Source organism: Larus michahellis, chromosome 3 (assembly GCF_964199755.1).
Source record: "Larus michahellis chromosome 3, bLarMic1.1, whole genome shotgun sequence".
NCBI classification, from domain to species: domain Eukaryota; kingdom Metazoa; phylum Chordata; class Aves; order Charadriiformes; family Laridae; genus Larus; species Larus michahellis.
The window spans coordinates 24,406,055-24,433,088 of record NC_133898.1 but is presented as its reverse complement, the minus strand read 5'-3'; the positions used below and the strand labels follow the sequence as shown (position 1 = coordinate 24,433,088).

Sequence of the window (27,034 nt, the reverse complement as noted above, 5' to 3'; positions counted from 1 at the left end):
AGAGCCTCTCAAATGGTGGCACTTCAGCCATGGGGCACTTGTGGAACCTCTCAAATGGCAGCACCTCTGCTGTGGGTCACTCACAGGGTCCCTTACACCCTTGGAATGTGGTGCTGTAGCTGCGAGACAGTTGTAGGGCCTCTCAAATGGTGACACCTCAGCCATAGCACGCTTGTGGTGACCCTCAAATGGCAGTGCTGTAGCTGTGGGGTACTTGTGGGGACCATCAAATGTCAGCACTTCCATGGGGCTTCTCAAATGGCGGTGCTGTAGCTGTGGGGCACTCGTGGGGCCTCTCTAATGGCGGTGCTATAGTTGTGGGGCACTTGTGGGGCCTCTCAAATGGCGGCACCTCAGCCCTGGGGCACTTGTGGGGCCTCTCAAATGGCGGCGCCTCGGCCCTGGGGCACGGCGGAGCCTCTCGCCCGGCGGGATGGCGGCGGGCACTGCGGCTCACCCCTCCCCTTACCCGGGTCGCGACAGCGGCATCCCCTCGTCCCTGCGGCCTCCCCCAGGGGACGGAACCGCAACCCCCAGCGCGGCCGGGCTGGGGCAGCCCCTTCCGCCGGCGGCGGCTCCTCCCCCGGGCGGCGGGGAGAGGCGGTGCCTCGGCCCCTCCCGCTGCCGCCGCCGCCGCCGCCGCCCGGGCCGCTTCCTGCGCCGGGGAGGCGGGGAGCGACGTGTCGCCGCGGAGGCGCTGGCGCCGCGCTAGGCCGCGCCGCCCGCCCGGCGCCGCAGGTAAGGCAGCGGGGAGATCCCCGGCCGGTCCTCGCTAGGCCGCCGGCGCAGGTGCTTCCCCGCCTCCGCCCGCCGCCTTGCGGGGAGCTCTGCCGGCGAGAGCGGCCGGGAAAGTTGAATTTTTCCCCCCGGTGCCCTTTGTCTTTGCGGGCTCGGGGCCTCCGCGGGGCCAGGGGCGGCCTGGGGAGAGCAGGGCGTGAAGGAAGGGGCGCCCACTTGGAGGCTGGGGGTGTGTGTGGGTGCAACCCGCTTCTCCCCTTTTTCTGCGAATTTACGTTTTGTATTTCCATGGTAACCCTCTCGGTGGGAAACGGGCGGTGTTGGAAATCGGTGCCCGTCCCTGGTGGGGAGGCACTGAGCCTCTGGAAGTGTCAGTGTGGAAGTGCCCGGCTTTCCTGGGCCGCCCGGAGCGCGGCCATCGTGGCCCTCTCTCATGTGGGGTCTGGTCTCTCTTGCAGGTCACCGACGAGCTCCGAGACCGGGCAGTTTTCCATACGATGCAACGAGGAGAGATATGACGACGGCCTTCTTGAGATACCGCCGTCGTATTCTCACTAAGGTACGGCCGGCTCCTCGGGTGGCAAAGCCACGCTCGTCCAGCTTGGCCTTTATAAATGGGAGGAAGTGATGTTTGGAGCAAGTATTTGGGGATTTTCGCTAACGCTGGCACCTGACACCTGTGTTAACGGCAAGCGGGATGGACTGGGATGTGGAGATCTGAAGGATTTGTTGGTTCCAAAACCCACTTAGGATTGCAATGATTCCTGGGTTTAGAGATGGTCCTAAAATCTAGGATTTACGTAGACAAACGTCACTTCTTACCTTTCCTTAATGTAATTTTTCAAATGCGGTATGTTCCATTGAGAGAAATACCCATATGTGTTTGTAAAATACCAACTTCCTGCACTCTCAACAAAAAATTAACTTTCTGTCTTTGACTGTCCGGTTTTTGACCTTACTATGCTATTGATTCTCTTTTCCTTCTTGGTTTTTCTTATGTTCTCTAAAAATTTAGGATTTCTGTTACAGGACATCCAGTGATCCCAAATGTGTAAAGTACCTAAAGTACACCAAAATACTTATTTGACTACAGATTTGCATGTATATTTTTGAGAGTTTTAAAGTGCAGGTGGTGTATGGACTTTACCGTCTTACCTGTATCCTATCTGATGGAGTCCTTAGCAAGAAGTCACCCTGTGGACTTCTGCGCAGCTGTGGTCCTGTGCAACCCTGTGCTGTGAAGAAATGCTTTTATTAGAAAATCTGACTGTAGTATGTTAATTGTTATAATGGCTGCAGTAATTTAGCCTGAGAGCCAGTGTGACTCTTTCCCAAAATGACACCGCCTATGGTTCCCTTGAAATTCTCTGGGCATAGGATGGTGCTGCTGTTGGGTAGGAAAACAATGCCTAAAATTAACTAATTGACAGGAGATCTACAGCTGTCTAAGCAAAAGGTGCTGTGCATCGTGTGGGCAGCCTCACTAATGAGCTCTGAAGGCGCACTGAGAAGCAGCTCGCTCTCTCCCATCCGATTTGCCAGTAGTAGCATCTGGCCTGGGCGTCCCTGGGTCTTCAGTACCATCTTTCTCTGTAGTAGGAGTCTGGTGCATGTGTGAAGGAATTTTGCCTTCCTGTTGATGGCACAAACTTCATGGGAGGAGAAGGGGACGTGCGTGTCCAAGGTTGGACAGAAATGTTGTTTGCCTGAGAAGTGTCAGGAGCCACTAGAGAGAGTGGAGCAAGCAGACCGCAGACTTGCTCTTTGGCAGTTGGAGTGGGAAGAAGTTGGGAAATGGAATCATGTAGGTATCGTTTCTTCTTTTGGGGCAGCAGCTCATCATAGAAGCCACTTCTGCTTTCCTTCTTCAGACTTTTGGGGAAATGAGGAGCTGTGAGTTTCTCAAGAAGCATGAAGGGCTACAGATGTCTTATCCTTCCAGTTGGGAGACTCGGTTTTCTTTGGGGTTTTGTTTCTTTTTTTTTTTTGTTTTACTCTCTATTTTGTTTATTCCTTGTCTTGCTTTATGAATGTAGCATAAAGAGAGAAAGAGTGAGCACGAATGGATGTTCTACATATATATTTCTGGGGCCTCGTATGATTAAGTCCAAAGAAATAGTTGCCAGCACATCTTAAGAATTGTCTTCCCCGTATTTTATTTTTTTGCACCCACTTCACCTAGGTGCTAGGCTTTAAAAAAAGATTTTCTCAAAAGGTAAATAAAGTATTTCCCTCATAGTCAAAAATGGTGGATCCATTTACTGATCAGTTGCTCCAAAATACTCATCTTTGGATAGAGGAAAAAGCTAGGATATTTCAACTATTAATCTGGTTCTTAAAACAAAAAAAAGAGCCACTTTGGCTAGGTTGTTAGAGTTGGAGTAGCATCTCTGGTGCTATGCAATGTGGCAGAGAGTTCCCATCGGTTTTACATGCTTGCTGTAAGACCTTCCTTTTGTTTTTTGACATTCTAAATGTTGCATAACCATACTCATTTTTTACGTTTATAGAAATATTTATGCTTCTTGTAAATGGAAGCTATTTGAGGAATGAAAAGGAAGTGATGTGAATAGAGGCGATCAGTGATCTTCTGCTGGGTAGGTATTAACACCACAAGAACTATCAACAAACATGGGTGGCACTCTCTGGTGCTCACCAAGGTAAAGTTTGGATGCTCTTGTTTGCTGAATACTTGCCTTTCTGCCTCCTGCTAGAGGACAGGCATCCTGTGTCAAGGCTTCTCAATAAGACTTGCTCTGAGGTGTGCTGTGCCTGCTTTCGGGTAATCCCTGGTCTCAGATTTTTGCGTAATGTGAAAACTGGTAAATATTTTTATTTAGCTCTTTCAGTTGTTCAGGGCTTTGGCAAGGCTTCGGGAAGACGTGATTCTCATGAAAAATCACATTTTTAGAAAATTAGGTTCAGATTAACAAATTGAGCCTAACCCCACTGAAGACAGCAAGTGGAGACCCCGCGCAGGGAAACTTGCTGTTGACGCAAATTGCCGTCAGTTTCTGTCAGACTCCTTTTGTGAAGTCAGGACCTGAGTGTTACAAATTTTGCTCCGTCTGGTGCAGTTCTTCTGCCTTTCCTCAGAATGTCACTGCTCCGTGGTCTCTGCCTTTGACAGGCTTCTAGCTGGAATGCCCGCTGGGGCTCCTTGATCTTTGCTCAGCTGCATGTACCTCTCTGGAGCTATATGAGATGCTCATATTTCACTATTTTCCAAGGGAAAATGCACACTGTAATGCTGATGCCTGAAAAAAAGTGCAAAGAGATTCCACTCTTGTCTTCTGTGATAGTGTGGGCAACTAACCACATATATTTCTGACATATATTTTTACTGCTTTGTTAATTGTTTCAGAATGATTCTACCACCCCTGGCATGGAGGAACTTGACGCATAATGAGCTAAATGGCTGTAGGAAGGTGTGTTCCTCCAGCACGGAAACTGCCTTCTCATTTCAAATTAGTGTTCAGCATTGGGAAGTTAGATTTCCGGATGAGAGGAAGTGCATTTAGTACATTGAGTATATCACAGATGTTTCATTTAATTATTTTATTCAGTACCTGAATGGAAGTGAAATATTACTTTTAAGATAGTTTGTCTGTAGAGAGATAAATTGTGTTCTTATTTTTGACAAAATGTTTACACTTCTGTATTATTCTAAACAGCTTATGCACGCGTGCATTCAAATAACAGTACATTGTTCAGTGATGGGGCTTTTTTGGGTATTTTTTTTCAGAGGATCTTATTCTTGTATTTAAAGAAGTGAAGCTCAACTAAAGCTTTTGTTGTTTTTATTGGTTTTTTTTTCTTTAAATCTATTGTTCAGGTGACTTCATCTGCAGAGGGCAAAAGAAAGCAGTACAAAATCTAGTAATATGAAAATCAGATGCTATTTTACCTTGGCCTTGTAGTTGACCCACAGTGCTTTGCAGTGGGGATGCGGTTGTCCTGTTCTTTCTTTGTAGTTAGATTACTTTTTGCCTTGCCCGTTTCCCGTGTGAGGAGAACATTTTGAGATGGCACTATGGAAGAGATGATAGAAGGGGACGGTAGTGGCATTCCTCTTTAAGATATACAAGTGCTTTCGCTTTTCCACAGTCCCCATTATGCAGTTTGCTGAGAAAGTAGCACAGTCTGGGTCAGCTCAGCACTGTCCAAGGAATTACAGAATATACTGGATCATAACAGGCACGTGTGGCTAAGCAGGGCTGATGAAAAACACAGATAACCCATATATAGCTTGCTTGTCACGTTGCTTTCATCTCAGCAAACTAATCTGGATTGTCATCACTCATTCTAACTTTGCAGAGAAGGTGCACCCTCACTGTGGGAACATGAGATTTGGGATACTATTAAAAGGTATGCAGAATGCACCAAAATTACATGTGTGTTCATGAATCATAAAATCACAGAATGCTTAGAGTTGGAAGGGACCTTAAAAATCATCTAGTTCCAACCCCTCCGCCATGGGCAGGGACACCTCCCACCAGACCAGGTTGCTCAAAGCCCCATCCAGCCTGGCCTTGAACACCTCCAGGGATGGGGCAGCCACAGCTTCTCTGGGCAACCTGGGCCAGTGTCTCACCACCCTCACAGGAAAGAATTTCTTCCTAATATCTCATCTAAATCTCCCCTCTTTCAGTTTAGAACCGTTACCCCTCATCCTATCACTACACTCCCTGATCCAGAGTCCCTCCCCAGCTTTCCTGTAGCCCCTTTAGGGACTGGTGGGGGCTCTAAGGTCTCCCCAGAGCCTTCTCTTCTCCAGGCTGCACAACCCCAACTCTCTCAGCCTGTCCTCACAGCAGAGGTGCTCCAGCCCTCTCAGCATCTTCGTGGCCTCCTCTGGACCCTCTCCAACAGGTCCATGTCCTTCTGCTGTTGGTGGCCCCAGAGCAGGAGGCAGCCCTGCAGGGGGGTCTCCCCAGAGCAGAGCAGAGGGGCAGAATCCCTTCCCTCGCCCTGCTGGCCATGCTGCTGGGGATGCCGCCCGGGATGGGGTTGGCTTTCTGGGCTGTGAGCACGCATTGCCGGGTCACGTTGAGCTTCTCATCCACCAACACCCCCAAGTCCTTCTCCTCGGGTCTGCACTCAATCCATTCTCTGCCCAGCCTGTAATTCTGCTTGGAATACAAATATACGTATATTTATTCGGCTTTCAGAAAGACTGGGCTGACACAGGCTTATCTCCAAGTTGTGTAAGGAGGTTTGTTGTTGGACTGTGTACCAAATGTAGGTGGCTTGACACAAGGACAAGTCACACCTGTCCTCTGACTCTAGCCTCATCATCCCCCTGACAATCATCTTACTCTAAAACCCCAGCGTGGAAATAGTTGTTCAGAAAGAGCTTTTGTTAGCAAAAGAGCTTCCGCAGCCTTAACCTCATTCTCTGAAACTGCTGAAACATTTCTGCTGAAACCTAACCTGCTGAAAGAAGGATGTCTGTCTTGGGGCACAGGCACAAGTGTGAACATTTCAGACCAAAAAATGAGCTGTTTGAAAGAAATTGAAAGTTTGCATTAGTCCAGGCTGGTTCACGTTGTCTTAAGAAGGGGGCGTGTACTTTGCTCATGTCATGGTTTCCTTGTTACAGGGTTAAATCCTGCTTATTTAGGAAAAAAAAAAAAAGAGTTGTATAATAATAGAGTGGGAAACCTAAACTTTTGAGGACAGAGTAAATATATTAGACAAATAGCAGGCATATTGTTGGCTCTTGAGGTCCTAGAAAGAATCCTTTGGGCGTTTGTATCTTTTAGTTACATTTCAGGTATCCTTTTCCTTAGTAAGTGTTTCTGCTGTTTATCATTTCTTCTAGAAATGGTGAAATATTTTGCTTGTGGGTGACTTCTGGTGGTTTTCTGTTCTGGATGGTCTTGGGTAACCAGAACAGTACTTTAAAATGTTTTGATTTCACTCTGTTGCTGCCAGACAAAGCCATGAAAAGCAGCAGGGACTTTAGCATGCCATTCACGTTCATGGAGAAACTTCTCCTCACCTTACCTTTGGGATGCAGACTGTACCTCTTGGAAAGTACCTAGCGGTGTCCAAGCATGGCTCATCGTGGACAATGTGGAATACTTAAAGGACAACTTGCTCAGTGTTGTGTGGTCAGTGGAAGCCCTGGGCTCTTTGCCCTAGGTGCTTAGTGTCTCTTCTCAGAAGTCACTATTTTTGAAGCCAAAATCGAGTTTAGAGAGCAGATTCTATGAATTGTATGAAAGACTGGAGCTAATAAGCTGCATGTTCCTTGTAGTACCAGCTAATTTATCAAAGCTACCAATTTAAGTTGAAGGTATTACTAGTAGGTTGTAGATTTATTTTCATTTTGGGGGGAGAGCACAGAAAAAGGAGAAATATGGGTTTCTCTAGCAAGTAAATTGAGAGTTACTTCAGGCACCTTGCAGGGATTGCACTGACTTCATAAATTCCAATTTGTATTGTTAATACAGATTTGTAATTTGTATTGTTAATACAAATTACAGCTTTCCAAACCGAAGCGTGTGCACATGAGAATTCCCAGTAAAAATTATTAACTCATGTAAAGCTGTTACCTTAAGTAGGAAATAGAAAATTGGTTGATAATGCTGATGGAAAACTGCCCAAAAATGAGGAAATATGAAGTTAATATCCATGAATAGGCAAGGTTTAGTTCGCACCTTCTCTAATACCATGTTTATATAGAGATAATACTGGGTGTTTTGGTAGCGAAGACTTACCATCTGAAAAACAAAGCGTGCGAATAACGCCTAGAATACGGAAGGGCAGTTTCTGAACAGCTCGGTGCAAGTCTTAATACCCACAAAAACAAGCACATGCTCAAGAGTTAGAACCGTCCTGTGCAATTACTTCTGAATAATACGCTTTGTTGTTTGTTGTGCTGCTCTTCTAACTGATGAAACCTCGGGTGTGAAACTCAAGAGTCATAGCGTAGTCATCACAGAGATAACTTCTTAAAATTCCTGTGATTAATACATTACTAAGCACACAACACTAACTTCTGCTTTGCTGACTGTACAGTATCCAAGCATGTGGTTATTCCATTTGTCATCACAAGTCATTGTATTCCATGCTGTATGTTGTACAACTGTGTCATATCATAGTTGCTGAGCGTGTTATTGAACAAGAATTTTTTTTAAAGAGGAAGCTGTAAGATTGCTGAATATGAAATATTAATTTTCATGTGGTCAGACTGTAAGAATACAGTAAATTCCAATCATCAAAGCTATTTTCATTGTTATGATTATTTTTTAAGTTTTTTTAATGTTTAACTTCAGTGATATAAGTTATTGCAGTGCCAGTGTAATTTAATGTCAATTTTTAAACTAAGGAAATCAATACAATGTGTACAAAATAAATTTAATATATTTAAGGCATGTTGCAAGAGTAGCTGTAATCCTGTACGTATTTCCATCATTACTCTTATATCTAACCCCTAAAGTTTTCTTTTATTGAGTTAGTTTAACACACATTGCTAGGCAAAATGTGAGTAAATTATGGTGATTACTGCAGAGAACAGAGTTAATCTAACCCAGTTTTAATTGTATATAATTTAAATATTGATGTCATTAAGTTACACAGTTGCATATTCTTAGTGCTGCACGTATGCTCTTCTAAGTAGGAGGCTCAGGGGACTCACCATTTCATCATTCATTCGGCACAGCTTGTGCAGTTAACTACATTTACCTGCGTTTCGCTTGCATTTAAAGTTGAATGAGTTAAAATATTCTGTAGCAGTTTTGTTCTGTGTTAACATTGAGTTTCATTTTTGTGGTATGTTTAAATCAGCAAGTTTATATATAGTTGCATATTTTAAAATGCTGGTTCACGAGGCTGGTTATAGATTAGTTTCTCTCTAAAATGTCTGTTTTGTTGGTGAACAAGTGAAACTATTTTTCTGATGTCCCCAAGGTTAAAGTACACAGAAGGGCTCACGTGTAGGTCAGGACTTTTTGTCTTCATATAGTCTTGTCACATATTCCTTTGTAATTTGAATTTAATTTAGGTAATTCTGTCCAGTTTTCTTTCTGAAGCTATACTTTCTTGGCTAATTTAAGGACTGCAGTTTGAGGAATGCCTGGTTTTGGGCAGTGCAGATGATTTTATTCCTGTTCATTGAGGTTAATTATCCATAAGGTCCTGACTTATGAGGCTACTAGAATAGCTGTTAACTATGAATAATTTAGTACAGCATCATATTGCATGCCACTTAAGAAGGCCTCTGCCTGTGAATCCTTATATCTTGTTGAAATCCACTCAATAGTATGAAGGTTACTGCTTGCATTGGTATTTTATTTTATTCTTTTAATTTTATTTTAAGATTTGTCAGTATACAAAGGCAATGTGAATATTTTGTGGTGATAAGTAATAAAAATACCTGTGCCAAGATTAGGTATAGTTTGTTTTTGAAAAGCTGAGGGATTGTGCTAGTCTTCAGTGTTAAATTGTCTTTTAAATTTGTTATAAATCTTGGACTGGCATAATGCAGTTAGCATTTTCTCCACTGAGATTTATGTACTTGGAGACAATTCATGTCTTAGAATATACTTTTAGGCAATACTTCATTATGGGGAAAGGAGAGAAGCTTAATGAAAGGCTTGCCGGCGAGAGTACAAGATTTCAGTGCTTTCTACAAATTGCCTTAGCTGCTCATACATCTGGCTAGAGCAGACTGCGGCTCATATTACAGAGGCTTTTTCAGGAGAAAAACTGCAAATACAGAACTTTGAAGCGGTTCCAAGTGCAGATAAATTTACTGTATGCCTTTAGGAGACTTGATCATTATAACTTAGCACTGGATGTGTTTTTTAAGAATGCTAAAATGATAGTGTTTTGTCATTATCATAAACTAGATTTTTCACAAAAACACCCCAAAACGTTAGGGAATAGCTTCATGAAGATATAACTTGCTCTGGAAATGTCAAGGGAAGAATATGAGAATAGGAACATGGAACAGAAGTAGTAGAGAAAAAGTTTTCCTTCGGGGCTTTTTGGGGAGAGAGACTGACACTTTGTGATATTTAAGGAGGGTCTGTCAGATGTCTGGAAAGGTTTTTTCCCTTTCTGACTACTTCCATACTTCCATTAGTGCTCCCATTCTTTATCTTGACTCGTAAACTGTTCTAATATAAGAAGGAAGGGAATCGTCTCCAAAGAAAATCTGGGAGACAGATTTCCAGTCCTTGTGCAGCATTTTTAGAAAAGGTTCTGCCGATCTGTTTTCACCCCTTTTAAAAGTTGCTTTTAAAAATTACAGTGGAAGCACGTTATCCTCCTTGTCTTGCTGCGTTCCCAGATAGAAAGGGAGAGAGGCAAGTGAACATTAGGAGTGGTACCCAACAGACCGAGTTTTGGCCAGAATACGTGTTTTTTAGTCTTTATGGGCCCATTTGTTGGGATCCTCTATTATAACTGCACGTATCTTAACTCATCTTTAGAATTGTTTTGTAGGGCACTTCCAACCTCGTTTAGAAAGTAGAACTTTTTTTTTTCCTTTTCCAAATGAGATTTGCTGTAGTACATATGGTGCTGTTAGAAGTTGACATGGTGACGTACAGTCATCCCTTGGTGCCTGCTTCAGCGATTGAAGATAAAATAGGTCTTTTATCTTTTTGTGCTCCTTCACAGGGTAGTAAGTAATTTAGGTGTCCCTTAAGGGTGGGTAGTTAAACGCTAAGATCTTGCTAGATGTGTTTTTTTCTCCTTAAAGGTGAGGATTCAGATCGGTCCCTTTGAACGGGCACTCTTTGAGCTGTACGTTATGGGCTTGTTTTAATAAACTCTCAAACCTGTAATAGTTCTGCAGTTTACTACTGACTCAACCGGTACGTTGATGGAAATGCAGCTTTGTTTACAGATGGAAAGAATGCATTACGTTGTTCAGCCCCAGTGTAAAATTTTAAGGCTGTTTATGTTCAAATTGCGGGCTTAAAATTCAACTGAAAATTAGTGGGACTTCCCTTACTCCAGAGCTCTTTGATCTGTGTTTTAATTGTCTTCTCTGTGCAAATGTTTTTTTACATTGAAATTACATTGAAATAATAGTCTACTTTCCTAGACAGCCATGAAAAGTTGAATTGCGAATTTTCCTGATTCAAGTGATAAAAGGTGTCTATGTTGTATGCATAGTATGTGCTTGTGCTTTTCTGATATACGTGGCATGCTCGTATTCTTCAGATTCTGATTTGTCTGAAATGTGACAATGATTTCAATTACTATAAATAATTAATGATATATTGTGTCTGTGGGTAGCTGTTGCTGGGCTTGGCTGAATCATGAGCACAGGTTGTAGACTGCCTCCTTTGGAGAAAACGGTGCTATTAAGGCAGTGCAAGAAGGCGAGGGTGCAGAATATGCCACATGGGTTTGTATATATTACAGAGTCACACAATGGTAGGGGTTGGAAGGGACCTCTGGAGATCCAAACCTCCAGCCTGCAGCCCTTACCTTTTTCAATGTGGCATGTAGAGGTGTGGGAGGAAACAGACTACGAAGTTACATTCTGCCTTTTATTTTTGTGTTTAAAATAAGCTTTCCCCTGTTGCTGTTGAAATGTGTCAGTTAAAGTGTTGCAGTTAACAAAATACCTTATAGCTGGTGGAGCATCACTGTTTTGATACAATCCATAATCAGAAGTTTATTAAAGTCTCAATATTTATTTTTTCTTATTTAGCTTTTATCAAGTGGTGATTTTATGCAATGGCATCAAGCCACAGTTCTTCACCAGTGCCTCAGTCAAACAGCAGTGATGCTTTCTTTAAAAAGGAAATGGATGCCACAAAACGTTTTCGACCTGTGCAGTCACTGCCTGATGTGTGTCCCAAGGAACCTACAGGTAATGTCGGTGTCAAGGAGAGTAAAAATGCAGTTAAAGTTGCTAATCCATTTACAATTGTTCAATCAAATTTTCTCGTATGCTGGGTGTAGTGCACTAAGCCATAGTCTTATTTCAAAGTATGCTGTAATTCTGCTTTATACCACCCAGTGTCCCTTTGGAGCAATGGGAGAGCCTTCCTTTTTACAGCTTGTTTTCAGATGTCCACGTTATAGACAGGATCTGGCTTGTGTGATTCCACTTTATAGCTATGATCCATACTCACGCAAGGAGAGGGTATGTTCTGTCAGAGCCTGTAAAAGACCCGTACAGTGCGCTTGGAGCCTAGCTGCATTACTGCTGTGAAACACCCCAGCCCTCTTGCAGTGGGAAGCAAGAGAGCAGGACCTGTCTCTAACACTGTGTCATAAGTCTCTAGTGCTATCGTAAATCCGAGTTTTGGTCGCAATTCTAGCTGCTGGGGTGTACTAAAGCTTAGTTTATAAGGAGTAGGTGGGGTGGGATCTTAAGAATTACAAAATCTAATGCTAATGAATTTCAGCTGTCATTCTGATCAAGTTCAGATTATTTCAAATATGTTTGTGTTTGCAATGTTCTTCTCTTCAGTAGAAGCTAATGTTGTTAAGCTAAGATATATTTAATGAGTGTGAATACACCACTGTGTTGAAAATTTGTGTTGGTTAATCTGATAGAAAAAATGCAAGTTAAAGTGTTGCAGGAGGAGAATAGCATGTGTCTTTTGCATAGATAATTCTGATCCAGTGTGTAATTGTGAAAACACGGTTTAAGAACTGCATTTTAGCAAACATACAACTTTCACTTTCTCACCTTAACAAACTGTCTTGTCTTTTGTGCCGCAGGCGATCCCAATAATTTATGTGACAGCCCATCTCTAGTTGTGGATCAGCACAGATGGACTATTTATCATTCCAAAGTCAATCTCCCAGCAGCACTAAATGATCCTAGGTTAGCAAAAAGGGAATCTGATTTCTTTACAAAAACATGGGGAGTGGACTTTGTGGACACTGAAGTCACGCCTTCATTCTACCTCCCACAGATCACCAAGGAACATTTTGCATTATACCAACAGGAAATCACTCCGGTAAGAACCCCAAATTAGATGCATGTAGTACAGAAAGAGATTTGAGATCCCTCTTCTAATTAGAGATTTTCCCTGCTAGTAGTCCATCATACAGTTAGCTGATAATTAATTTGCTCTTCAGTGCTTGTTAACTCTTCATTAGGCGTTTCTTGCTCTATAATCTCAGTATTTGTAGTGTGGAAAACACTGACTAAATTCTTTCTATTTTTTTTTGAATTTTATTTCTGAATACTGAGCTCTGCACCAGGGCTTACAGTTCATATTTATCCTTTCTGATTATTAGTCCTTATTCTGTAAGGATTGTTTAATGCTTGGGCTCTACAGTGCAATTTTCAGACCTTTGGATCAAATATAAAACATGACTATGTGCTGCAAGGATTGGAGATATTTTTTAAGAGTCTCAAATTTAAACATTTATATGTGAAGTTCTTAAACTATGAATAGGTCTATTATCTTGATGATTTCTTTTGTAACAGGAAAGTTTAAGCTACATCTAAGGACACCAGGACCAGTAGGAGACTTCTACAAACTCTTAAAATACAGGTGTCAGTAAGTATGTAGTACTCTCTTTTTCTTTTTTTTTAACTGAAAGAACATGTAGAAGTCTCCCACTGTTTTCTGCTTCCTTGGTTTGTAACTTTCTTATTTTTCTGCTGGTACAGAATTGGCTGCAGGAAGTGTTACTTGTGTAAATCATAGTTAAAATACGTGAAAGCAAATTGTCTGTAACTGAACTATTGCCATCAGTTCACATATTCAACATTTTAAACACTTAAGAGCTCATCTGTTAAAATTAGCATGTAATGCAGCGACTACTAAATGAAAGAAGATTTTGGGAAGAGGGAACTGACCCATGATGTAGCTTCTAGCAGAGATCCAGCTAACATAGACGTTCTTTAGTAATGTAATTTCTCACCACTATGGTCTCTGGTGGTGTTTAAACCTGTAGATAAAATTTGAAGCTCAGCATGATGAAAGAAGATACATGGTTTCAGCAAAGTACTAATTAGGAAGACGTGGAAGCAATTTCTAATTTAGCAATGAAAAAGCATTCATTGTGTGTTAGTGTGATTTCTGGATTAGACAGCAAATATATGTTTTGATGTGCAATTACAGTTGATCTGTGGTTCTATCTCATTATGTAGAGAAGTTGTTATACCTCTTCAATAACTTTTGTGTTCACTTTTTCTTGAGATGTAAAGATACAGAAAAACCCAACATATCGATTACAGGCTGAAATTTTTGGTACCTTTAACCCGGACAAACATCATCTGAGCTTTTAAGAGGAAAAAAATACTATTGTGAACTTGTCAGAATTATCTGGTATAATGTAGTTATGTTTCACTGGAAATGTTCTGAATGTTCTGTTTCAAAGAAAAACTTTTTTTTTTAAGCCTCAGAATAATTCTTTCACATGTTTTCTCTTTTACAGAGAGAGAAGGTTCATGAAAGATGCAAGAATATTTGTACTCCTAAAGATACCTTCGACAGGACACTATTACACACTCACGGTACATCAAAGCCTTCCTTTAGTCATTAAAAAGTAATTTCTTTTGTATCAGTATGTTATAGCATTCAATAACAAATGCTATAACCTGCTGATCATCTCCTTTACTTGCTCGAGAGCTTCATGCGCCATAACAGCTGCTGCTGATTTCTTTGTAACAATAATTGAAAACCCAGACATGATTGACTAGAAGTATTCATGACCACTGCTGATATTTTATAGGTCAAAATGCTTGTGATACCTGCTCTTAAACTTTTCCTCGGCGTGTTTGCATTCGTGGGAGGTCACTTGGTCCCTGACAGCGTTTTCTTCAACTTCCCTTAATTTAAGGTCTATTGAAACTGTTGCATTAAATTTCTAGCAGCTGTTGACCTTGCAGTAAGGAATGGCAGTGCTGGGCCATTCCTGTCTCTGCTGTGAGGATCACAGAATGGCTGAAGTGGGAAGTGACATCTCAGGATGGTCTAGTCCAAACCACCTGCTCAAGCAGGGTCACCTACTGGGGGGTCAGTATTCAGTTGGGTTTTGAATTTATCCACGGATGGAGGTTACACAACCTCTCTGGTCAACCTCTTTCAGTGTTTGACCACCTTATGTTCAGATGGAATTTTTCATGTATCAGTTTCTGCCTGTTGCCTCTTGTCCTGTCATTGGGCACCACTGAGAAGAGCCTTCTCTGTCTTTTTTACACCCTCTCATCAGATATTTAAAAACATTGATAAGATCCACCCTGAGCTTTTCCAGGCTAAACAGTCTCAGCTCTCTCAGCCTCTTCTCCTATGAAAAATGGTCTCTCAGTCATCTTAGTGATCCTTCGCTGGACTTGCTCCAGTGTGCCTAGGTCTCTCTTGTACTGGGGAGCTCACAACTGGGGACGCTGCTCCAGATGTCTCACCAGTGCTGAGTGGAGAGGGAGGATCACCTTCCCTCAGCCTGCTGGCAGTGCTCTGCCTAATGCAACCCATGATGCTTTGCTGGAGGAGTGCAGTGCTGGCTCATGGTCAGTTTGTTGTTTGCCAAGACCCCAGGTCCCTCTCTGCAGGAGTGCTTTCTAGCCACTACACCCTAGGCGTGTAACGGTGCCTGGGGTTATTCCTCTCCAGGTGCAGGACTTTGCCTTTTCCTGTGTTGAACTTCATGAAGTTCCACTCTGGCCAATTCTCTATTTTGTATTTCTCTGATTACTGTTAGCAAAGACTACCTGGCAGACTTTCTTGGTGTCCGCAGCTGTAGCAAGGCCAAATTTCCAGATTTTATGGAAATAATTCAGCTAATACGAAAAAGGACAAAGGAAGGCGAGAGGCAAAATGAAAAAGAAAAGACAAGCAAAAGGAGAAGAAACACTCATAACCTGGAGTGAGCTTTAAATATTTAATTTATTTTAATGTATTTTCTCAAAAATGTTAGCATAAAAGGGTTCATTTGCCAATCAGCGTTTGATCAGGCTTGTCTATATCAATGTCTACAGGTAATGCAGCAAGAACTGTTCATTAGTTTGCTCCTTGTGATCACCTTCTTTAAGTCAGCTTTCTTCCCTCTTGTCCGTGCAAAAGGAAGCCCTTCGGTAGGGTTTCTCTGTGATTGGTTTTATTTTGGAATAGCTGCTGCTGAATGAGTCTGTCTGCTGCACATACTGCAAGATAAAAGTTCCTTCTTCAGGCTTAGCTTAATCCATTTTGAAAGAGTCTTTTGTTTTTAAAAAGAGGAAATTACTGTGTCACCAAAGTAACTGGGAGCTTCTTGGGTAGACGGACAGTTCCTAGTAGAAGCATGAACTGAACTGAAACTCTTTATTTTGTATAATTTCTTTCATTAGTGTTGCCTGTCTTCCTCTAACTCCAGCCCACAAGTCTTGGCCTTTCACTTCCATAAGGGTTTGTCTGTCCAAAGACTGATGACAGCAGGATGATTCGTAGGTTGCCTTTTGCATTTCAATACAAATAAAGTAAGAAAGAAATCAAGTAAGAGCCAAAGAGGCGAGAGAAATATGGGAGATAATGTTTATGTAGTGCTTACCATGTCTTTCAGTGATGAGCAGACCATCCAGCTCGGGTGTGGGCTTGTGGCTTTTAAATTCCTCACCTTTTTTGGCCTCCAGTGTGCTTCCTCTTCATAATGCACGCTAGGTAATGAGTAGGGGAGGAAAAGGGGATTTTGGCTGAACCTCAAAAGTCTGAATTTGCCTTTTCTTCAAGTTCTGCTGGGGTACAGCGATGCACCTCTTTTCCCAGCTCAACACTCTCACCCTCTGCAGTTGTCAGGTCACCTTACTTCAAGGGAAGGACTGCTTCTGTGCTACTTGCTCAGTGTGCTTGGGACTTTGTCCTGAGCCCTTCTTCAACCGTCTTGCCAGTTTTTGTGCATCCATCCACCAAGTGCTGTGCAGAAGTGATTATATGGGCAGCTTCAGTCTGGAGGATTAAAATTGGGGGTGATGCTAGGGGGACCTCTTACTGGCCCTTGCCAGTTGATTGAACAGTGCATTAAGGAATGTGAAGTGCTAAGTAGATTGCTTTGTATGACTAACGTTTTCGCTGTCAAAGCAGCCAAGTGCAAGCACCTTTGAATACTCTGAGCATGAGACCTGGACTACAAAGGACAACAGAGTGTTTCAAAGAATCAGAGTATTTCAGGTTGGAAGGGACTTCAGAAGGTCTTTACTGCAACTGCCATCTCAAAGCCAGTTCAGGCTTTGAGGTCAGGCCGTGCTATTCAGGGCTTTATCCAGGCGGGCCTTGAAAACCTTCAAGGATGGAGAGTATCTGCCCTTTGGGCAGTCTGCTACAATGCTTTGATTGTCCTCAAGGTGAAAAAGGTTTCCCTCGTGTTCAGTCAGAACGTTTCGTTTCAATTCATAACCACTGTTCCCTGTCCACCCCCTGTGAGGAACCTGGCATCGTTGTCTTGAAAACTTCCTCATAGGGTTTAATAGTGTTCAAGGTAATTATTTTTCATTGTTTCCTCATGATTGACTACTTGTATTTTGTTTAATTTTTAGATAAATCCAGGACAGATCTGGAACAAGTACCTAAGGTATGGTTCCTGTGCACTCTAAGCCTTTATAAGGATTTCTTACATGTAGTCTTGAACATACAAATTTACTCTCTTCTTTGTAGAATTCTTTTCCTAGCTGACTACTTGAACTGATTCCCAAGAGGATCTGCAGTTCTCAGAATTTAAAAAGACTAAGAACAATCAGCTTTTTCTTTCTTTCTTTCTTTTTGTTGTTGTTGTTTCCCATGGTCTTGATTTTTCTCTTACTCAAAGTAGAATACAAATGCTGTTATTTTTTTCATCTTTAATAGTTAAAACCTCAGAGCTGGGCAAAATTAGCCACTCCGTGTTCTAGGAGGAAAGGGAAACTGAAGAGTTTGATAGAAGCTTGAATATTCTGTAGTGTGTAACTTAGTGTTAGGTTTAACTACTTAAATCCTTGAGCAAAGCCCTCTCCGTATATGCTTGCAGCGTATATGGTGTGGGGTTTTTGTGACAGGTTGACAAAAGACACAACTCTGGATTCCATTTCAGTCCGAATAATTCTTTTCTGGGTACATTAAGAAGTCAGAGTGTTAATGTGGGTCAGCATCTCTGTGCCAGTCATATAGGCTGTTACTTGGATAGCAGTCACTGCAACGTTTAAAACCCAGGAAACAAGAATGTTTGAGTGTGGCGTGATGCTATAGTCTATGTTGAACCTTTTAAAATTACACTTCATAAGTACAGGGAAAAGGGTACTACTGTCTGCCTAGAAACTCAAGGTTTGTACCAGTTTTGTCAAGTAAAAATAATGTTATCAGAGAGAATTTTAGATTATTATTTCTCTGAGCTGTGTAGTTAATGTTACGTGTTACTGACTTTCTGTGAGCAGCGTGTTTGCTGCATTGTGCTAGAGGAGATCAGCTTGAGGCTCTGTTCCCTCCCAGGCAACACTTGCTGCACCCTGACAGCTGGCTGGGTCCTTGGTCTGGTAGACGCCGTGGCCCCAGAAATATGCACATCAGCAGTAGGGTGCCCCTGCTGTTGAAGGACGTTTGCTCCGATCCTTTAGAGGACCCACCTGCAGTTTAATGCTGCCTACATTTTCACGCTCAGGATGTTAGATCATCTGGGGTGCTTGATAACCTATGTAATTTTAGAGCTGTGTGTTACACTTTTAGGAAGACAAAACTTCATCAGATCACACAAGCTTTTAAGGTGTAAAGTAAATTGGTTGCAAGGTCTGGAATAAATTTGTTCACCTGGATAAATGAAAATTTGGTTTTTGATAATCAACAAATAAAGTCCCTGTTAGCTTCATGAGACAGGAGGTGTGTTTAACTGGGGAGGAAAGTGTTGGGCTGAGGGAGATGCATTTATTTATTTTGTTTTTCTGTTCCAGATTTTTATGAAACCAGATTTTGCCTTGGAAGATTCCTTAACATTTAATGCCGTTTTACCATGGTCTCATTTTAGTACTGCTGGTGGGAAAGGAAATCGTGATGCAGCTTCCTCCAAGTTACTTCAAGAAAAGGTACAACTTTGATACAAGATGTCACTCGCCATCGCAGCTGTTACTTAATACAAAGAAACACCATTACTGCTGTTTTGTGCTGTTTGTTGAGACATTGCCATCGTGGGCTTTGTTATCTCTCGTTTTACATCAGGCTGCAGATTGTTGGTAAACAATGCAGGAAGCATCTTACTGAGAGAGAACTGGTTTTTTTCCCTGCTAAATAAATCTTTTCTGTCAAATCCGGAAAAAAGAATCTGTATATGGTGTAATAACTGGATCTTCATGACTGCTAAAACTTAGTGGAGCAGGTATATATTGAGAGCTTCAGAGATGTGGAGCTGTTTGCTGGGGAAGAGCAATGCCATGAGAAAGGAAAGCTTGAGGTTGAACACTAAGACTATAGCACTCTCACATCTCAGGAAAACTCCAGATTCAAGGCGCTGTGGTTTCTGTGCTAAAAGAAATACTAAATCCTAAGGTTTTTGGATGTCAGGAGCTTCCTCTTACCTTTTGTTATCGTGTCATCTGCACTGATCCAGATCTGCACTATTTTTGCATTTCACAAAGTACTGGAGCACATTGGAGAGCATGAAAGCAGAGCTGTTTCTTTCATATTGGAAGGAGAAGTCTTTACTTGGTCTCTTTAAAATTTTTTGTTAGTTATGTAGTCATACTGTAGAAAAGCCCATAATGAATCATTTGTATGGTACACATACCCATAAAATGATTATAGAAAATCTACATAATTTTGGAGTCTGTTTTCTAACTTTGCTTTTCCCTCCTGTTTAACCTACTAAAGCTTCTGGGAGCTGGGGGGGGGGGGTGAGTGCGGAGGGGAGGGAGAAGAAGGAAAAAAAAAAAAAAAAAAAAGGAAAAATAAAACCAAGAAGAAAAGGAAAAAAAAATAGTAGTAGTGAGGTGCCTTAAGAAAAAAATAGCATGAGATCTTCTGGAAGATGTTTCCAAATTCACAGGAGTTAGCCTTCCTGCTCTCCCTCCAAATCAGTAGGAAGGGACAGGCTCTGCTGGAGACTAACTTGATCCTTCATTGGGTTGTCCTCCACGTCTGAAGTTAGAGGAATACTTCTGTGGAGTTTCTTGTGGCAGTTGCTGTCTGAAGATGAAAAAGCAGTGTCTGGCACATGCTTTAAACTCACAAAGTGAGCCTGGCAGCAGCAGGATGGACACTCAGACGTGGACTGTGAGTGAAGGAGACCCAGAGTCCTCTCCCATGCAGTGAAGTGAAAATAAGGCTTTGATTAGCCGTGAGCCGTGCTTCTTTGGAGAGGGGATACAAATACCTAAAGAGCATAAAACAGTTCTGCTGCCTCCAAAGCCACATGCCTCATCAACAAATTATTACCCTGCTTCATGTTACTGAAATGGGCCCACGTTTTTTGTTTTCCTTTTTAAAGGCTGAACTGCACAAGGTTTACACTTACTGTGTGTAAATAGGCGCCCTGCTGCCATAATTATCCTTAGCTCCAGGCACTATTTTTCAACAGGATTTGGAAAAATCTGCCTTAAGCACACATACTTAGGCTATTAGTGCTTTTGGACTGCTGCGGATCTACTTGAACAACTTCCCCCTGACATTTTTTTTCCTCCTTACCTCCTTCCATGTCTTACCCAACATTGGAACTGTAAGCTCCTTGAGGCAGGTACTATAATTTTGTTCTGTTTGTTCTACCTCGCTTAGCATAGTGAAGGGACCTGGGGCATCTGATTGGTACAATCACATAAATAAATTATCATAATAACCCTTTCTCTGATCCCTGTGTCGCAGTCTGTCTCAGCTTTTCCTGTGGGCTAGGTGTGTCACAGCTGTTTGGTGGAGGATGTTTTTGATTAAACATATTACAAAAAAGATGGGTTTGCATATTGTATAAATCCCCGATGTTAAATACATGCAGGATGAAAATAACTATAAGAAGGAAACGTTCTCCAACTGATTTTCTTTCCATCTCTGGATGGGCCTTTTGAAATTCAGCATGAGGTTTGAGTGCTTGGCACCTCTTAGAAACCAGGTCATCTGAGTATTAGCATTCAGATGAGCATCCTAAAGCCTCAGTCCTTTGAGTTTGCATATTCAGCATAAGCCAGAACACAGAGCTTTTACAGCTCAAATAAGCCAACCCAGTGGTCTGGTAGCTGTTCAACACAGAGAATTTGAATTTCAGGTTCTCAATGTGTGGGCATGCTCTGTCTCTGGGAATCACGCAGTGCCAGCGCACATGAAATAGGTTTAATAGGAACTCCAACTGGTTGGCAAAAAACAACTGCAGCCAGAGACATGCTGAGGATTTTTCTACAAAGCAGATGCTACAGCCTTTTAAATGAACAGAGCCATTCCAAAGCCATGTCATCGAGTGTAGTCAGGCTGCGTCTTTAGCAGGTTCAGTGGCTCGAAGTGCATAGCGTATTTGCCTGTGTATACTGTTCTTACTTGCAGGCCAGTATCCAGAGCTGTTTCCTGGTTAATGGCCATATTTTGACAGTGCCAGTGTGCAACCATGTGGTACAAAAGTTTGGGTATTTTAAAATTATTTGTTTTTCTAACTTGTAATTTTCAACCAGGAGAGGCATCAAGCCAACCTTCACAAAGTGATTATGAGCTCATTTAAAAACAAATGATCAAACCACAATGGGTAGTTATTTGCTTGCTAATCTGACAAAGAGGTTTAACTTTTATTAGCAAAATTTCCTCATGCTACAATAAGACAAATACCCTGAAAGTATATTTGCGTGGTGATAAGCTTGCCAAGTCATAACAACACTGTGTGTTTTTCCTTCTATCTCCTCTTTCTAGCTGAGCCATTATCTGGACATTGTGGAAGTCAATATTGCTCATCAGATCTCTCTGCGCTCAGAAGCATTTTTTCATGCAATGACCTCTCAGCATGAGTTGCAGGACTACCTCAGGAAAACCTCCCAGGCTGTAAAATTACTTAGAGAGAAAATCTCCAAAATTGATAAAGTAATGTGTGAAGGATCACTTCGAGTTTTAAGACTGTCACTCACCAGAAATAACTGCATAAAAGCATACAATAAACTGAAGTTAATGGCTACTGTGCACCAAACACAGCCCACAGTACAGTTGCTGCTATCCACTTCGGAGTTTGTTGGAGCTTTGGACTTAATAGCAACAACACAGGAGGTGTTACAGCAAGAGCTTCAAGGCATTCACAGTTTCCGGTAGGTAACCATCTAGGATATTAATAAAATGCAAGAAGAGCTAGAATGCGGTGAGCACATTATGTTGGCTGGAGGGGTTTGTTTTACTTTTGTTGGTTCATTTTTAGAGGGCATAGTACAAAAGGTACAAAATGTAAGTGTGGCTTAAGCAGTGTGATTAATGCATGTGCTAGAGATAATTTTTATTTTTTTTAGGGGGAGGGATGAACTTTCAACATCTAGATGCTCTGTACTCCATTCTTGTCTACAGATGGTTTAGGGGTTCAGAGATGAGAGCCAAGCAGTTGCTGGACCTTCATCTTGCAGGGCTTGTAGCCCACAGCTAAGAGATGGTTGCCAAGTGGTAGTCTGCAATCCCTGTGCATGCAGCACCACAGAGATACAGTTCTTGTTACACAACTCCACTGCAGGCCACTGTCTTTAGTGACTGACCTAGCCATGTGGTGGTACAGGAATATGCACGGACCGTGCGTGGTGTAGGTCAGCCTCCAGCCTGTGCTTGTGTTGGAAGAAGCTTGGCAGTGCAAAGCTATCAAACCACGACTCAAAATGTGGTCTGAGGTTGGCCAGAAGGGATGTGTGCAGCCACGTCTGCTCTTGCGGAGAGCTGTATTTACAGTGCCCGCTGACTGGGAAATCCAGTTCTGTGAGCTGCTGAAGTTGGGAAGGGCAGAAACAGCGGGAAGGTGCTGCCCAAGCTGCTGTTGCCACTGGTTTTTTTTCACCCGTGTTTGGTACAGGGATGGGAATTAGTGAGTTCAAGGTCCCTTGCTGGCTTGCTTCTGTTAACAGTGAATTCTTAGGGCTCCACTTGTGAGATGCCACTGCACTGGGCAAGGTCCTCTGTGATATGCAAGAGTATTACTACAGTAGAGTCCTTTTAGCTGATGTAACGTACACTATCATAATGGTCGTATGCAGGATAAAAGTGTCATATTGCAAAGCTGCCACTGTGGTACGGTGCTGGCAGAAGTAGTGTTTGTTAAATCAGCTCTGAGACTTGCATCGGCCAGTTGAGGAGCTGTACAGTTAGTTTTATAAATTGGTGCTGGGCTTTTCTGTTTTGTTTTGTTTAGAGGTTATGTGGTTCCTGCAATCTGGTGGTTCCCAGCTTGAGTAATGAAAACACAGTTGTTGCTCAATAACTGTAATATGAATGTTCAGAACTTTATGCGGTTACTGCTCTTGTCTGTCTGTTCACATGAGCTGCTCTTCTAACAGCCCTTCTAGGTGGTTTGAAAGAAGACTCAAATTCTATGTAGAAAAGATCTCAGAAAAAGTCTTTTAAAAAAATTACATTAAAATGTTTATTTTTTTTAAAAGAGCTAATAAACTATCGGGAGGAAAGTTGTTAGAAGCTGTTAGTCTTTTGCTTTTAGTGTAGATGGTCAGACACCTGAGTGCAGACGCCTCAGTGCAGTTTCTTTTCTCTTTACTGTTCCTACTCTCAACCACTTGATTATGGTGCACAGCCCTTGACTGAGTCACATCTGCATTTACCTTGGTGATAGTGAATGTAATTCTACGACCCCGTGACAGCATCAGTCAGAATTAGTTGTGTTTTGCAATCAAGTAACCTCCGTGCTATGTCAGCAGAGAGTGCAATTCTGTTGTCATTGTGATTAGTATACGTGATGTCCCAAGAACGTGCCGTTATTTTAAAATTACACTCAGATGCGGAACATACTTGCGGGGCAATATTCATCTTGTCTGTAAAAAGTGATTTCTGTGAATAACGCTTGGTTGGTAGAGTTAAAAATAGTGGTGGGGGTGAGAATGTCAGAAATGTCCCCTCTGCTTTGGATATTAAAGGTAAGTTAAATGCAACCTAAGTCTTCACTGCCACCAGAGATGCAAGGGCTGTTGAGAAGCCCAGCACGGTTGTTCTCAAGTCTCATAGTGGCCTATGCGTATAGCCTATCTGGAGAAATAATGTGCAGTGGAAAGACGGAGATCTTTATAAAACTTCTCCGTAGAATTTAAGAAGCTGTGTTTTTAAAAAATAGATAAAGTTAAAAAAAAATAATCTAAATTAATGTCATGCACAAATACTTCAGCTTTTTCCAAGAAATACCAAATGGATGTTCTTGCTTTGTTCTGAGCGAGAATGCCACAATTGTGAAGTGAGTTAAATACCTCTTTTATTTTAAGAGGAGAGTAGCTTCTAAATCAGTATCTAATTTTTCTAAATTACTATCTCTTTTTTTCCCCCTAAATAATTTGTATCTTATTAAAAAAAAACCCCAAACTTGTTGGTTTAGTGTTGTGTATTGCAGCTTGTAGAATTTGCTTTTGAACAGACAGCTTCAAATTGAATCATGTTGCAGAATGATTCAATGTAAAGCAGCAAGAAAACTATTCAGATCATCCATATACAAAAATTTTTTTCCTCTTGTCATGCTACACAGAAAAAAAAAGTAATTTGATTCTAGTTATAGTGAAAAATGAAAGCACCTGTGCTGTGAAGTAATAAATTGCTGTCTTTAATCTAGGTTAATATCCGCAGTGATTATATGTATCAGTCGTAACTGTATGATTATTGCTTGCTACTGCTATAGGATAGAATTAAAGTTTTAGAGCTCTTTAACCTTTTCAAGTACATCTTTCTAATTTTACACAAAAAAACTTACACGTTAACTAAATTAGAAACTGGCAGTACAGATTTGTACGTTGTTTTCACGATTCTTGTGGGGGTGATGGAGATCTGGTGATTTTTTTGCACAGGTACACTGGCAAAGCACAGACACCTGGTAAAATAGTCTCATCCGTGTATTTTAAAAGAATTTTTACCCTGCACTCATAATTTTACAGAAGATAATTGTAGCATTCAGTCATTGAGAGGACCTGTTCTGTGACTGGAGCCTCTTAAGAGATCGGTGCCAAGGTGTTTGGCTGGAGTATGAATTCAGGTTTGGCTTATTCTGGCGTGTTTCAGGGTGGAGTCATTTTTTTGTTGTTAGAGGCTAGAACATCTTGGGCAAAGTGGTGGCAGCAAGTGCTGTGAACCCTTGTTGGACTATTTCCATACCTGAGGTTTGAGAGAGTAGGTTGCGTTGCACTTCAGTGTAGTTAAACACAGTTACAGAAATAATTTGCCGAAGAGTAAGTTTTTGTGCTTACCTAAGTAAGAGCCTTTGTGTTGACCGCATTAGTCCTGCAGTAAGTTTTGCAACTCGTCATTACATTGCAAATAATAATCTTTATTTTTTTTTCTGTTGAGTTTGTTTTGAAATGTCCATGATGCAACTGGCGTGGATTTTTCTAGAGGCCATTTTTGCTTAAATTAGGTATTTGAAATGTGTCCACTTTGTCCATTCCAGCCAATTCTTGACCAACAAATTCAAAAGCAGACATGTCCCTGGTCATCTTCAAATTACAAAAAACAAATAAAATCTGCTTGACTCAGATCCAGCAAGATTCATTCCGCTCAGTTCTGCACTGGCCATGTGGAGTTCTGTAGGGAGGAGCTACCCTGGCACTGACTTTACCCTACAGGGGCTGCGAGGTCGGATCCTGCGGGCTGCGCATCGGTACAGCAGTGCTTCTCCAAGGGAGTGCTAAGACATTTTTGCTGCTCTATGCAAGCTGACGGTCCAGCTACACCAGCACTGAATTAAAGCCAGTGACCCATGCAGGTTCACATCCCCATTTTGTATCCAGGTTTATCTAAGATATCACAGCTCCTGGTAGTTCTCATTGGCAGTGTCTTTGTCGTTTTTGTTTTAAAAAAAAGAAAGAGAGTCTGATTTTTACAGGTACTTGGTGCGCTCAGCTGTTGGTGGAAATTGGAAAGCCTGGAGCGTTTGGCATCTCTGAAATACCCACTTTTAATTTTACTCTGCTAAAAGTTTCGCTAGCTGCACAACTTTTCAAGACTGGTCGACAGGTCTGACGTGAGAAATTCCCTCATGGTTCTGTATAACAACAGTCTGCAAAATATAGTTTAAAATCTGCAATACGTGGAAAAAATATTTTTAATTTAGGGTAGCATAAATTTGAAAACTCTTCGTGTTCTCAGAAAGCCATCCTGTCATGTAAAGCTATTACTGTATCACATCACATACCGATGTGAATGAAATCTGTGACCACATTAAAAGCTCAAACATTTGAAGTGGAAGAACTTGTGGACTGATGAGCAGAGGAACTGGATGAGCAATAGAAGTATTCCTTCTTTTTAACACCAATATACTGACAAGCATTGAGTATTCTTGCTTCTGGTTCACTTCGTTGGGAAGAAAGGTACTCAGCACCTTCCAAAAAAAAGAAAACGCCCTACATCCCATTTTTACCCTCCATGAATATTCAAGTCCATATGTTTTGCTGCAAGGTGACGGTGCCTCTGAAAAATACATGGTTTCAGCTGCTCTAAGAAATGAAAGATTTGAGCCCCCCATTAAGCCAGTGTTGATTGCATGGAAATTTACCTACTGGGTGGTTATTTTCTTCAACTGTGAACTAATGATTCGTTTTCAGGTTGATTATTTAGCTCATCTCTCAATGGCTGTTTTTCTTAGGCATCTTGGCTCACAGCTTTGTGAACTGGAAAAGCTGATAGATAAAATGATGATTGCAGAGTTTTCAACTTATGCTCGCAATGATTTAAATAGACCCCTAGAAGATGATTGCCAAATTCTAGAAGAGGTATGTCTGTTATTGAAATAAACTGTCTGATGAATATGTTTGCATCTTTAACATACTTAATTAGCACCGACTAATTCACTCAGGTCCCTAGTAGCAACATTATAATTTTATACTATTTCTCTTCTTGTCCAACCTCTCCCCCGGCTTTTTTTTTTCATGCTTGATAAAATCATAATTTTAACTAAACTCATGAAACTGCAGTCCAGTCCTACTTTATTTTTTCAAAATAATCAGTTCTCTTTTCTCTGATTAAATGTATATTGAGTTCACTTCATGAACCTTAACATGCAAGTGGAAAAGAACATGGACTGTCATATCTACTTGACTGTGAAAATACAATTGTGCAGTGAAAGCTGATAGTTGCATGTTGTTCTCATTCTGTCTCCCTGTGCATTTATGGGTGCTTATATCAAGCATACAGTTGCCCTGAATACATACTTCATTTGCAGTGTATATTCCTCATTCCTTTGAAGATTGTAAACTTCTGAAGATTAAGCTGTTGTGATTGCTTTCTAGCCA

The 27,034-nt window shown here is 41.6% G+C and overlaps 1 protein-coding gene across 8 annotated transcripts in view; it reads left to right on the top strand.

Moving 5' to 3' along the window:
• The first annotated feature begins 602 nt into the window (after positions 1-602).
• Positions 603-27,034, top strand: part of VPS54 (VPS54 subunit of GARP complex) — a 54,618-nt gene continuing 28,186 nt past the window's right edge. For 2 of the 8 annotated variants that reach the window (XM_074579227.1, XM_074579226.1), the window contains exons 1-9: positions 603-738; positions 1,197-1,297; positions 11,417-11,578; positions 12,439-12,544; positions 12,636-12,680; positions 14,113-14,191; positions 18,566-18,697; positions 21,489-21,874; positions 26,389-26,515. In XM_074579227.1, coding sequence (XP_074435328.1) covers positions 11,443-11,578; positions 12,439-12,544; positions 12,636-12,680; positions 14,113-14,191; positions 18,566-18,697; positions 21,489-21,874; positions 26,389-26,515 — 1,011 coding nt within the window. In that variant the 5' untranslated portion in view covers positions 603-738; positions 1,197-1,297; positions 11,417-11,442. Of the gene's footprint in view, positions 739-1,196; positions 1,298-11,416; positions 11,579-12,438; positions 12,681-13,156; positions 13,234-14,112; positions 14,192-17,185; positions 17,221-18,565; positions 18,698-21,488; positions 21,875-26,388; positions 26,516-27,034 lie in introns of those variants that run through there. The other 6 variants (XM_074579225.1, XM_074579224.1, XM_074579230.1 and 3 more) reach the window with 5 other exon arrangements.